Genomic DNA, 12,759 nt, shown 5'->3' on the forward strand with positions numbered 1-12,759 from the left:
CTCGAGGAGACACTCGATTGGGAACTTTTCGCGCCAAAGATGGCGGCTTCTGAAATTTTCCGGCCGGACACCTCCGGCGGTAACAAGGCGCACCTCTACCCAACGGCAGAGCGGTAAGATCCTGTTCGTGACGCCAACTTGTCGCGGGCGGAGGAGGGGACGCTGCACTCTCCCACTGCTCGGGTCCGGCTGCCGCTGCTGCTGCGGCCTCTGCTGCTCGGTGGCTCGAGCGATGGGCCGGATCCCGGGGACTCGAGCGGCGCTCCTCGCCCGTGAGTGAAACGGGGATTGGTATTGGGGATTTATTGTCCGTGACGCCACCCACGGTTGTGGTGATTATGTGGACACCACCGCTGCTCTGTATGGGGATCCCGGGAGCGGTGACAGGGAGCAGCTTTGTTGTTATTTCTCCCCTCCGTGGGTAGGGGGTTGGTTGTCCCGGGGCCTGGTGATGGGGTAGGGGTGGATGGCAGGCCAGGTGGGCGGGCCTGGTGAGGTGCAGGGTCGCGGGGGCAGCGCTGTGCCGTACGGCACGGTGGTACTCACTCAGCCTGAGATGTTGACACAGTTCTCGGTAAAACACACGGCTGGAAAGACGGTTCCCACAGACGGCTGATGTTGCTTTTCCCCGGTAGTTAACGGTGACTGTCTCTTTCCCTGCACCTTGTGTAATGTTGGTAGCGATGGGTTCCCACCGGTTACCCGCTCCCCGACTTGGATATGGGCCGGAGGAGCCCCTCTCTGCCCGCAGGCGCTGGCCCTGAGAAACTGGTGCCTTGGCGGTGGCGGTGTCTCTCTCCTATGGTTGGACTGTTGCCTTCAATCGGGACTTAGTTGCTGGGAGACCCGGAGGTCCCCTTCACTGACGGATTTGGCAAATTCACAGCCTTGCCGGGATCCGAAAGGCCCCTGCCAATTGTGCTGGCTTCTCTTCGTATACCGGTCCGGTACCGCTGGGCCACCACCCGTCCACGGTCCTTTCGGCAACCTCCAATCAGACTCTCCTGCAGACGGTCACCGCCGTCTGCCAACCTTGCTGTCTCAGTCCGGGGCACACACCCGGACCAACTTCAGGCTTTCAAACTGTCACTTTCTCCTTCACTTCAACTCCTCTCACTTGCTCCTCTACCACTTCACTCTAACTTCAACTTCAGCTCCAACTAATCTGCCTGGTTTTCCCGCCTCCAGGGCTGTGAACTCATCGGTGGGCGGAGCCAACCACCTGGCCCACCCCCTGGTGTGGACATCAGCCCCTGGAGGAAGGCAACAAGGGTTTCTGGTCTAGCTTTGGTGTACCTATCCAGGGTGTAGGGTGTGGTGGTGTCATGACCTGTGACCCCTGGCTTGCCCAGGGCGTCACATTTGTATTGACCATAATGTGCAATACAATGTAATTCATTTGTAATTAGCCTGAAGAAGGAGCTCTGAAAGCTTGCTAATATAATTTTATTTTTTCTGGTTCGCCTATAAAGGTATCACTCCTAAAATACTTTTGTCATTCTTGGGACATAGTATTTCTGTTGACCACAAAAAAGATTTCCTTTGAGACGTCTTTTTTCTTAACTGAACAAGCCCAACTGTGACACCTCCCATCTCTTATGATAATCTAGTTGCCCGCCCTTGAACTGACTCTAACTTCTGAAGATCCTTTTTAAAATGTGGAGCCCAAAACTAGAACTTAAACTCTAAATGCGGCCTTCCAAGTGATTTATAGAATTCAAAGATATATATGTTTAAATGGTTAAAATACAGGTTATACTAAATTTTTTTTTTACAAATGTATATAACAATCCGCTCAGCTTGTCCTGCTCATTAATATGCTGTCTGCAGATTGGATTGGATTTCCATGGTGGTCAGTTTCCTTCAACCTTTAGGGGAAAGTTGAGGAGGCATCATATTGAATCTCTGCCTCGGATGCTGGAAAGCCTCATTCTGCAGCTGGAGCCACTACCCTATGGAATACCTCAAACTATTCAGGAAAAAATAGCCAAATGTTGACTCAAATTTATGTCATGAAAAAAATAAGAGGACTAATGGAATAGAAAAGTGACTGTGAAGATTGTCTCATCCTTCTATATGTTGAGATTCAAGTTGGGAGTAAAGGGCACTTTACACGCTGCGATATCGCTATCGATATCGCTAAAAAGCGTACCCGCCCCTGTCAGTTGTGCGTCACGGGCAAATCGCTGCCCGTGGCGCACAACATCGCTTACACCCGTCACACGGACTTACCTTCTCTGCGACGTCGCTATGGCCGGCGAACCGCCTCCTTTCTAAAGGGCACATTACACACTGCGATATCACTTTCGATATCGCTAGCGAGCATACCCGCCCCCGCCGGTTATGTGTCACGGGCAAATCACTGCCCGTGGCGCACAACATCACTTACACCAGTCACACGGACTTACCTTCCCTGCGACGACGCTGTGGCTGGCGAACCACCTCCTTTCTAAGGGGGTGGTTCGTGCGGCGTCACAGCGACGTCACACGGCAGCCATCCAATAGAAGCGGAGGGGCGGAGATGAGCGGGTGGAATATCCTGCCCACCTCCTTCATTCCTCATTGCCGGTGGATGCATCTAAGGAGATGTTCGTTGTTTCTGCGGTGTCAGACATAGCGATGTGTGATGACATAGGAATGACGAACAACCAGCAGCATGCACCACCAATGATATCATGAAAAGGAGCGACGTGTCAACGATCAATGATTTCTGACCTTTTTGCGATCTTTGATTGTCGCTCATAGCTGTCACATGCTGCGATGTCGCTAACGACGCCGGATGTGCGTCACTAAAGACGTGACCCTGACGATATATGGTTAGCGATGTCGCAGCGTGTAAAGCACCCTTATGACAAGCTGTATATTACTGCTAACATATTTTTCTGCAGTTGCCAATTAAACTGAGCAGTACTTAAAGAGAGAGACCTTCCTCTGATAGAACTTTGACAGAACTGTGCTTACCACCATGATTGAAGGATGTGCACAATACACAATTGCAATTGAGGGTAATTGGAAAAAGTGAAGTGTCCATGGTGTCACAGTGCCTTGCCATGCCATCTTGACAGGGCAGGCTGTTTAAGGTTAGCACTACAAAGATTTACAGTGATGCATTAGGATAGTGCCAACCATCAAACTCAACTATCGTAGACCTCAGGACTCCCGAATCCCACTCAGCAAATTTGTACGTTTCTTAAAAGTTTTTTGTTCTACTAGATCTGTCTACATTGTGTTAATTGTGTCACCATTCAGAGGTCCATTAGTCTCAGGAATATGAGTCTTCAGTAGGTGTCATAAAAAAAACAGTTACTGACACTTTTTTTAATTAAGCGCTCTAGATTGTGCTCTCCTCCCACGTGCACTAAAAAATGACTAATAATATCACAAAAAAGTTCACTAGGATGCTAGTCTACTTGAAACCCTCTCCAATAGGAGAAGGGTCCCAAAAACCATTCCCCATCTCTCTGAGCCAGAAGGCTACAGCAAGGGTCAGGGACTAGTCGCCTTCCCCATCTGAAGACAGGGAAAGCTCCAATTGTACTCCCAGCATCTGCCCTGCTGCCTCCCAAGGCGAGAACTGGGATCTTCCAACTGTCGTCAACTTCCCTCCAGAGAGAGAAGACCCTTGGGTTCATGGGGGAGTGGAGCCTAAAGGCTACTTTACACACTGCGATATCGGTCCCGATATCGCTAGTGTGGGTACCCGCCCCCATCTGTTGCGCGACACGGGCATATCGCTGCCCGTGCCGCACAACATCGCCCACAGCCGTCACACATACTTACCTGTCCGGCGACGTCGCTGTGACCGGCGAACCGCCTCCTTTCTAAGGGGGCGGTCCGTGCGGCGTCACAGCGACGTCACTGAAACGTCACTGAACCGCCGCCCAATAGCAGCGGAGGGGCGGAGATGAGCGGGACGTAACATCCCGCCCACCTCCTTCCTTCCGCATAGCGGCCGGGAGGCAGGTAAGGGGAGCTTCCTCGTTCCTGCGGCGTCACACGGAGCGATGTGTGCTGCCGCAGGAACGAGGAACAACCTCGTTACTGCTGCAGTAACGAGATTTGAGAATGGACCCCCGTGTCGCCGATTAGCGATTTTGCACGTTTTTGCAACGATGCAAAATCGCTTATCGATGTCACACGCAACGGCATCGCTAATGCGGCCGGATGTGCGTCACGAATTCCGTGACCCCAACGACTCCGCATTAGCGATGTCGTAGCGTGTAAAGCCCGCTTAAGCCACCTTTTAGAACGATACTAGACTTAATTTTCGCCAAAAGGCCAAGAAGCGATACTTAGAATATTTCTCTCTCTCTCTCAGTATGGCGTATGGAACGTCATGATGTTTTGGTTGTTATTAGGCATTCTGAACAGTTAGGTTTCACCTTGTACAGAGTGCCAAGTTAGCGATGACAGATTTAGGGGCCATGCAATTTTCCTTTGGGAATATACATATGCAAATAGCTCCACCAGAGAGGGCGAGGACTACAACTTAAGAGTTCCTGACTTTTTTTCTCTCAGAAGAGGCTATTTGTATTGGTTGTTATTACAGGTTTCAATCAGTTGTGCTTCCCATTCAAAACATTTCTACATTTTTCATCTGACCGCTAATTATTTTTGTCTTTGGCCTAATAATTATAATTAATTTGCTGCCTTTGTGTTGTATTAAGTTAATTAATAAACTTAATTTTACACAAATATCAGCTCAACAGCACTGTTTGTCTCACTTTGCTATCTTATATTCAAAATCTCTCCGTTTTGATTTGAAATATATTTTATTACATTTTATTAACATTAGTCTCCTTATCAGGTCCGTGTTTCCAGTTTGGAGACAAATTCACATGCATACTCATTAAAATATGTGTTGATTTTCACACTTTTGTATTTTCACACCAACTATGTGTTCATGTAACCCACACATGTGTATGTGTGATCCACATGGAGATATGTCCGTTTTTTAGAGTCAGCATGGATGAAAAGGGCCAGTAGACCACTATGTATGTATGAAAAACACGTATATCACACTGATGACATCTGTGTGCCCCCCGTGTGACATGGATCAGAAAACTAAATATTTTTATGTATTAAAGATGTGCAAAGATGATAGAGAGAGAACAAGAGAGGTAGATGGATAGAGAGACACATGATAGATAGATTTTACAGCTATTAGCCAAATAAAAAAATAATTTTAAAAAACGGCATTGGGTCTCCTTCATTTTTGAGAACTAGGAAAGGTAAAGCAGACAGCTGTGAGATGATATTATCAGGCTGCAAAGCTCCATTGTGCCTTTCCCTGCCAAAGAGTACCAGCCCGCAGGCACCCTAGAAGCGGCACATCAATTTAGATGCTCCAATTCTAGCACTTTGCATTGGCTCTTCCCGTTTGCTCTCGTGCACTGGAAATCTGGGTAATAGTTTATAGGGTATAGGTGGCTTAGCTTTCATCAAGCCCTGTGTTTGTAATTAAGAAGCGTCAATCAGAAACCTCCATTACTAACCCAGTAAGCCAGAAAAGAGACATACAAAAATATTTATTTCAATATACACTACCCAAAATGTTCCCATGTTTACCATTTTATTTAAAAAAAACAAAACATGCAGCTCTGCCATATCCAGGGAATACATTGTAGTCCAAAGAAGGATATCTGAAAAGCCCTAAGCATACAATCACAGAGAAAGAGACATATGCCCTCATTCACCACTTTATTCAAAAGAAAAAAAATTCCCAGCTGATCTAATGAAGTCTAGGAATTCTGACAAATAAAGTCTATGGAGCATTGTTCTGACACTCCATAGACTTTGCTTACAGGAAATTCCAGGTCACACTGTGTGACGATATGGACTCTCATGGGTTAAAGTTTCTTAAAATTCAGCCAGACAGGATGATAGATTGTTTATAGACGGGGGATAAGTCCCTCATTGTTTCTACAAGACTCTTGTTGACTCATGTAATTGTGTTGGCCACTGAAAGCCAGATGTATTGTTCTCCAGACTTTTCCAGTAATCATTGTATTGTAGTTGTGTATTGTAATGTAATTATCTTAGTAGCCATTGTCTAGTCGGAGACTTGCAGGCTCCATGTAGATATCCTCAGTCTTTCTACCCACATCATTTAAATGAACATTATCCATGCAGCTTGAAATTCCTCCAATGGGAGAGGCAATCTTGTCCAACCAATCGATGAGGACGCAGTGTATCCAAGTGGAAGGCTGTGGCTATAAAAGGGACTTCTTTAAGCCACCAGAGGGTGGTTGATGGATGCTGATGGATCCAGTCTAAGCTCTTTGGAGCTGACTAGAGGATCAGGATATCTTATGGCTTCAATCTAGGGACTCCGGTTCCGGTTGGAGACCATATCCACAGCCTAGGGATTTCGACTCCGGCTGCCAGGATTGTAACATCATACCAGGACTACCTAAGGAGGACACTCAGGTTGGGACAGTTCAGTCACCTGTTACAGACTTTGCAGACCTCACACAGCTTTCTAAATCTGGCATTATTCTTTTATCGGTGGGTGCCCGCCAAAAGCGGGGTGCTGCTGGATTTGAGTAAATAGCCCTGGAACCTCTGAGGCATGGCATTCTAAATCCCTGGTGAGCCAGCGGAAGGGTGAGACTCTGTTGCCTGTTACATTTGTGTGTTTTGCTGGTTATGTGTTATGTGCCGTTAATTGTTTGGGGATCCAATAAAGTCTAATTATTGTGGTTCCCTCATCCTGTGTTGTCTGAGTAGTGTTACGCCCACGGTTAAGGAGGCCGGTGTTCAGTTGGGATGAGCCCTGAGCCACGCTGTCTTTCTAAAGGCGGCGGGTTTTAGTGGACGAGAGCACCCACTGAGCCCCGTGTCTCCACACACTGCACTGCATGAGACCCAGCGCCTCTGAAGAGCCTTAACATCAGTAAAGTTACTGCTCATCAGCGTGACCCGGAGTTGTCTCGTGATTCGCCAAGCCTGGACCATAGTAAAGTTACTGGTGTCACTGCTCTTCAGAGGTCTCACAGCGCGGCGTGACCTGGCATTGCCTGTAAGCACAGTCTTACTTGTCAGAACAATGCTCCGTAGACTGTATTCATCAGAATCCCTGGACAATGTCGGATCAGCTGGGAATTCTTTTTCTTTCGACTAAAGTGGTTAATCAGGTTGTGTTTTATTTTTTCATTTGTATTTTTGTGTGTTTTTTTTCAGATAATCTTTTTTTGAACTATGCCGGATTCGGTGGACTATGGTGGATCCCTTGACCAGACCTGCATGTTTTTTTTTAATAAAATGGGAAATGAGGGAAAGTTTTAGGGAGTGAATAATGAAATAAATGTCTTTTTTTTTATTACTGGGTTAGTAATGAGGGTGTCTGGTAGACAGCTCCACATTACTAGCACCAGGGCTTGATACCAGCTGCCACTACACAGCTAACATTAACTCCATAATTCATTACCTTGATTGCAGCTGCACCAGGGCAATCAGGAAGAGTAGAGGCGAAGAACCATAATTTGCTCATCTAATGTGATGTCCACTTCTGGGGCAGCTATGAGCTGGTTCTTTTAGGCTGGGAAATGCCCAATGACCATAGACCTTCAGCTGTCTATTTTACATTTGCTGGCTATCAAAAAAGGGGGACCCCACGTTGTTTTTTTTAATTATTTTTTTTTGGGCTGATAGATAGATAGATATTAAAGCTATCTATTGTGAATGTCACAAGGATGGCACACACGTAGCTTTTGTGAGCACACGGATAGCACACGGATGACCCATACATACACGGATAGACAAAAGGATGGTCAAAACGGAAAGTGGCACTTGTACTTTTTTTAAATGAACATGTGAAGAAGCCTTCAGGAATATGATGGAAATTTCTTACAGGGAGGGAAAATAACTCTGTTTGGTGCTTCCAAGTAAGGTGCCAAGATATGTCACAGAAACCAATCGTTGAATAACTGTGAAACTGTTGCCAAAGGCACAATAACATTGTAAGTTTATAAATAAAAATACAAATGTGGTACATTGTTAATTCAATATAGTAAAAGAAAAAATAAATAGAAAACACAATAAATAAAAAATCTGACAATGCAGAACTCTGGTATCTAAAATGAAATGATTTATTTCAAAAGTTTATAGCTGGAGTAATCATTCTTTACCTGATTTTGGATAAGTTACATTATAGATGTCATCATCTCTAAATTGAAATTCATTTGCCAGAAACTCCATACTCTCCTTAGTGACTGCGTGATGAGGAAAAAGGAAGCCATCATATTCCATATAAGCATCCGACATTTCTTACCTTAAAAGAAATAAAAAAATAAGAGCCTATACATCACGCTACGGTAATATCGTATATAGATTTAGAAATCTAGATTTAACAGCGGCCTGCTGAAAAGAGACACAAAATTACAGATTAAGTTAATATATTTCTTTAGATTTTCGTGAAGAATTTGTCACTTACCAGACTCCAACTTAGGTGCTGACAATCAGTTACTGGGTCCATCATGCAAATGTGACACCCTGGCGCCACCAGGTGGTCACACACAAAATAGGCCCCCACATAACACCATCCCTCACAGGGTTACATCAGAGCCAACAAAACCATAGTCACCCCCCCAGGGTAGGAAAGGCACACCAGTGGGCAGGACCAGGCGTCAGGGAAATGCCCACCTAGGGGTCTAGAGAACCCGGGGCGGGAAAAGTGGAGTTTTCTGTTTGAAGTTGAGTTGAGCTGAGTTGGAGGAGAGAGGACGAAGTCAAGTTCAAGTGAAGCCAGAGAGGAAAGGCGTCGGCGTTGGAGCTCCGGCGTATTGGCTAGATGGCAGACGGTGGTCCGTGTCTGTCAGTAGACGGGAAGATGGCTGCCGGAGATCCGAGGTGGACCGGGACAGGGTAGGAGCCCGCCGGTACCGACACCGGAGAACCGACCTGGAAACCGTGCACAGAGGGGGTACCTGGACCTTGAAGCAGAGATTGGAACCATCGACTTGGTTAATTAACCAGTTGAGGACAGGATTACAGGTCCTGTCCCACCCAAAGTCCCAAAAGCAGACCAGCAGCCCATGGGATAGGGCATCCGCCAGGGCCCCTTTAGATCCCACAGGTCAGCGTCTGCGGGCAAGGCTCCCACCAGTAGTTCTGGGAGTGGACTTCCGTGTTCTATACCGAGGAGTCCAAGGAGAACTAAAACTAGTGCAGGGGAAAGTGACACAGAACATCACCCCGGGTGAGGGGCCACCAACACCTTGGTTTACCATTGGACTCATGTGATTCATTTGACTGTGAGTACACCAGCATCCCCCGGTCTGACCAGACGCGCCGGCCCCTGCAATCACGATCCTCAGCACAGAGACACTGGGCCCCGGGGTATCCATCCTTACCTACGGAGGGGTTAATATTCAGCTGCTATCCCATCACCCCCGGGTGCTCCCTATCAGCAGCTGTGGTGTTACATCTCACCACACACCGTGGGTGGCGTCACCAAGTGATTACGGCAATCCCCGTATATATACATACCCTTTTATTTGAAGAGTCCGCGCAACCCCCGGGTCCGGAGAATCTCTCGAGCCACACTGCGGATCCGGATCCGAGCAGCCTGGCTGCTGCTGACGTGGGGGCGGCACACAAAAATGATCAACTTTTCTCCAATGTTTATCGAGCTCAAGAAGCTGGATTTCTAAAGTGGCATCATTGTCAGGCACCTTGAAGATAAGTGAGTGGCACTTATGCCTCACCTAAAGCTAAGGCAATTATGGGTGGGTCTTGCTACCATAAACTTTATGAAATGTATAGGTTTTGTCAGTTGCAAACAATGGGACTACAGCATGTATGAAAGCATTTATTTAAAGGGCACTTTAGAAATTTATGTTAAAAGCAGTATTGGAGCTACTGAGGCAGTACTGAGGCTGTGAGAGGGAGTACTAGCATGCTGCACATTGCAGCAGTGTGCTGAATCTATCCAGTCTTTCTGAACCCCAAATTACAGCATTTGCTATTCAGTTAATTGCAAAAAAAACTACTTTTTCTTAGCAGTAGGTTAATGGATCACTAATATTTAAAATTCCCATATTGTCCAGAAGTAAGATAGAAGAAAGATATGATGATCACTGATTGCTACAAACTTTATCTAGTTTCTAGTGATGAGCGTAAGTGCTCGCCACCGCTCGATACTCGTCCGAGTATTATTTGTGCTCGAATACCCTCCCTCGCATGTTTCACAGCTGTTCTCCAGCCAATCAGCATGCGGGGATTGCCTACTATACACGGTACTGTTGGCTACGGCATCATTGTGATTGGCCATCAGCATTGTGTCATCGTGTCTTATATAGGACCTGGTGACGGAATGCTCAGCACACGCTCACGTGACGCCCCTGGACTAGTCAGGTCGTCACAGGGTACTGCACGCTCTTTATCTCTTAGTGCAGGACTCAACCGCCCCATGGTTCTGGGTTCCCAACCTGTAGTACTGCCGCCATCAGCATCCAAAATCCCAACCACACCTCACACCACACCCTGTCAGACACACTAGTAAGCTGCTGAGCTGGAATAGGGCCGCCCACCTAGGTGTCAGGCAGACTGGTGGGAGGGAAGTAGTCAGTCAGTAGTAGCCCTCGAGTAGTGAGGAGCTGGGGGAGTTTGTGGCTCCCTGGTTGAGGTTGGGTCGCAGACGGTGGTCTGGGCCCGGAGGAGTCAGAGACCCGGTCGCGGGATATTTGGACTGGGTGCCTGGACCTAGTCTTGGTGGACGGTCAGCAGCTCGAGTTCAATAGCCGGTCCGGGACCAAAATCACGGCGTGGTACTGGACCCTAGGTCGGGGAGTAGTTTCAGGCAGCCCGGCAATTAACCTGTGGAGGATAGTCACTTTATGGACTGTCCCCAAGAAGCTCAGAGATCAGGGGCATTAGTGCAACGAGGGGGATAGGGCTTTCCAGCCCAAGCAGCTAACAGAAATCCCATGCGTGAGCCCTTGAGAGCACAGCTCCTTTATCTAAAAAAGGAGGGAGCGGGGCCTGGAAAGCGTTATGCTTACGGGCCGCAAGGACACTTTATAATTTGTGCATGGAGGCAGGCTCCGGACCACTCAGCAGTACTACATGGGACGGATACCCGGATTGGCTCCCCCAAGAGGGCAGCGGCACCCAGAGACTTGGTTCACCTTGTTGTCAGCGTCTTCCTTGCGGCTGCACCACCACCAAAGTTAAATACATAGAATCCAACAATAACCAAGGGCACAGATGCGTGAATCCCTCAGGGGGTATCACACACTGTGCAGAGCTACTCAAATAGCAATACAAAACAGGAGGAAACGAGTAACTTGCTTCAAAAGTATATGTATTTTTTAATTATTTATTATTCATTATATTTCATATACTTATTTTGAGTGATATTTTTACGTTTAGATACAAAACACATATATCAATATATAAATAGATAAATTACAGCAATTGGATGGCCGAAAGGGGGGTTGTTAAAAAAGGCACAAATTGATCCTGCCAAACCCAAAATACATAGTGCTTATCAGTGACATAGTCAAATATACATAAAAAAGTTTCACATGAAAATATCCACGCGTTCCCACGTGAAGAAGTTGTTACGCCACATCAAAAAGGGTAGGATAACAATATCCCCCAATGAGGATTGTGCAGAAAGCTCAACAAGCACATTGCACCCACTGCCACCCACATTGATCAATCATACTAAGAATGTCCTAGTCCATATGTGACCCAATATCTAACAAAATGATCGATCAGTGGAGTAGTGTTAACATATGCCGTAAGGGAGCCCACGCACACCTCACTAGGAGAGACCCAACAATGAAGTTCTATGTCAGAACCTAGGATTACACCAGCAGGGGTTATCAATATACTTGCAGAGAAACCTGATCCCGCGAAAGGGGGGTTGTTAAAAAAGGCACAAATTGATCCTGCCAAACCCAAAATACATAGTGCTTATCAGTGACATAGTCAAATATACATAAAAAAGTTTCACATGAAAATATCCACGCGTTCCCACGTGAAGAAGTTGTTACGCCACATCAAAAAGGGTAGGATAACAATATCCCCCAATGAGGATTGTGCAGAAAGCTCAACAAGCACATTGCACCCACTGCCACCCACATTGATCAATCATACTAAGAATGTCCTAGTCCATATGTGACCCAATATCTAACAAAATGATTGATCAGTGGAGTAGTGTTAACATATGCCGTAAGGGAGCCCACGCACACCTCACTAGGAGAGACCCAACAATGAAGTTCTATGTCAGAACCTAGGATTACACCAGCAGGGGTTATCAATATATACAAATACAAAAATAGACGCATATAAATTGCGTCAAAAGAGGATTGCGCATGATGCTCCAGTCACAGGTTGCAACACACTGTTGGCCATATTAGTAATAAGGGGGCATACAGAGCAATCACCCAGCCTCAATACATCAGTGTGAGCATATATCCTAAAAGGAGCATCCGCACACCTCATTTAAGGGATCCCAGTGCTGGAGTAATCAAATAATGAGGACAGTCATGCAGAGGTCCCACCCGCATAGTACAAAGATGCTGCGAGGATGGTCACCACACACTCTAACTATCCAAGCGTCAGTATGCTATAACAATAATGTGTCTAAGATTCCATCATAGCAGCAAATAAGTACATGCAGGTAAAAGACCAACTACATACCATAAAGCACTAATGTCACGTAGGGAACAACACGGCAGGCAGGAAAGTTTGGATGAGGAGGGGGTTAACCCACAAAAAGACTCCAACGTACGTTTCACAAGGAATATG

The 12,759-nt window shown here is 46.6% G+C and overlaps 1 protein-coding gene across 2 annotated transcripts in view; it reads right to left on the bottom strand.

Annotated features, from left to right (window-relative positions):
* LOC142256868 (sulfotransferase 2B1-like) overlaps positions 1 to 12,759 on the bottom strand; it is a 120,926-nt gene that overhangs the window by 51,702 nt on the left and 56,465 nt on the right. For both annotated transcript variants that reach the window (XM_075328812.1, XM_075328811.1), the window contains exon 2: positions 8,130 to 8,272. In XM_075328812.1, the coding sequence (XP_075184927.1) occupies positions 8,130 to 8,265 (136 nt within the window). In that variant the 5' untranslated portion in view covers positions 8,266 to 8,272. The remainder of the gene's footprint in view (positions 1 to 8,129; positions 8,273 to 12,759) is intronic.

This window comes from Anomaloglossus baeobatrachus, chromosome 11, assembly GCF_048569485.1.
Source record: "Anomaloglossus baeobatrachus isolate aAnoBae1 chromosome 11, aAnoBae1.hap1, whole genome shotgun sequence".
Taxonomy (NCBI): Eukaryota; Metazoa; Chordata; class Amphibia; order Anura; family Aromobatidae; genus Anomaloglossus; species Anomaloglossus baeobatrachus.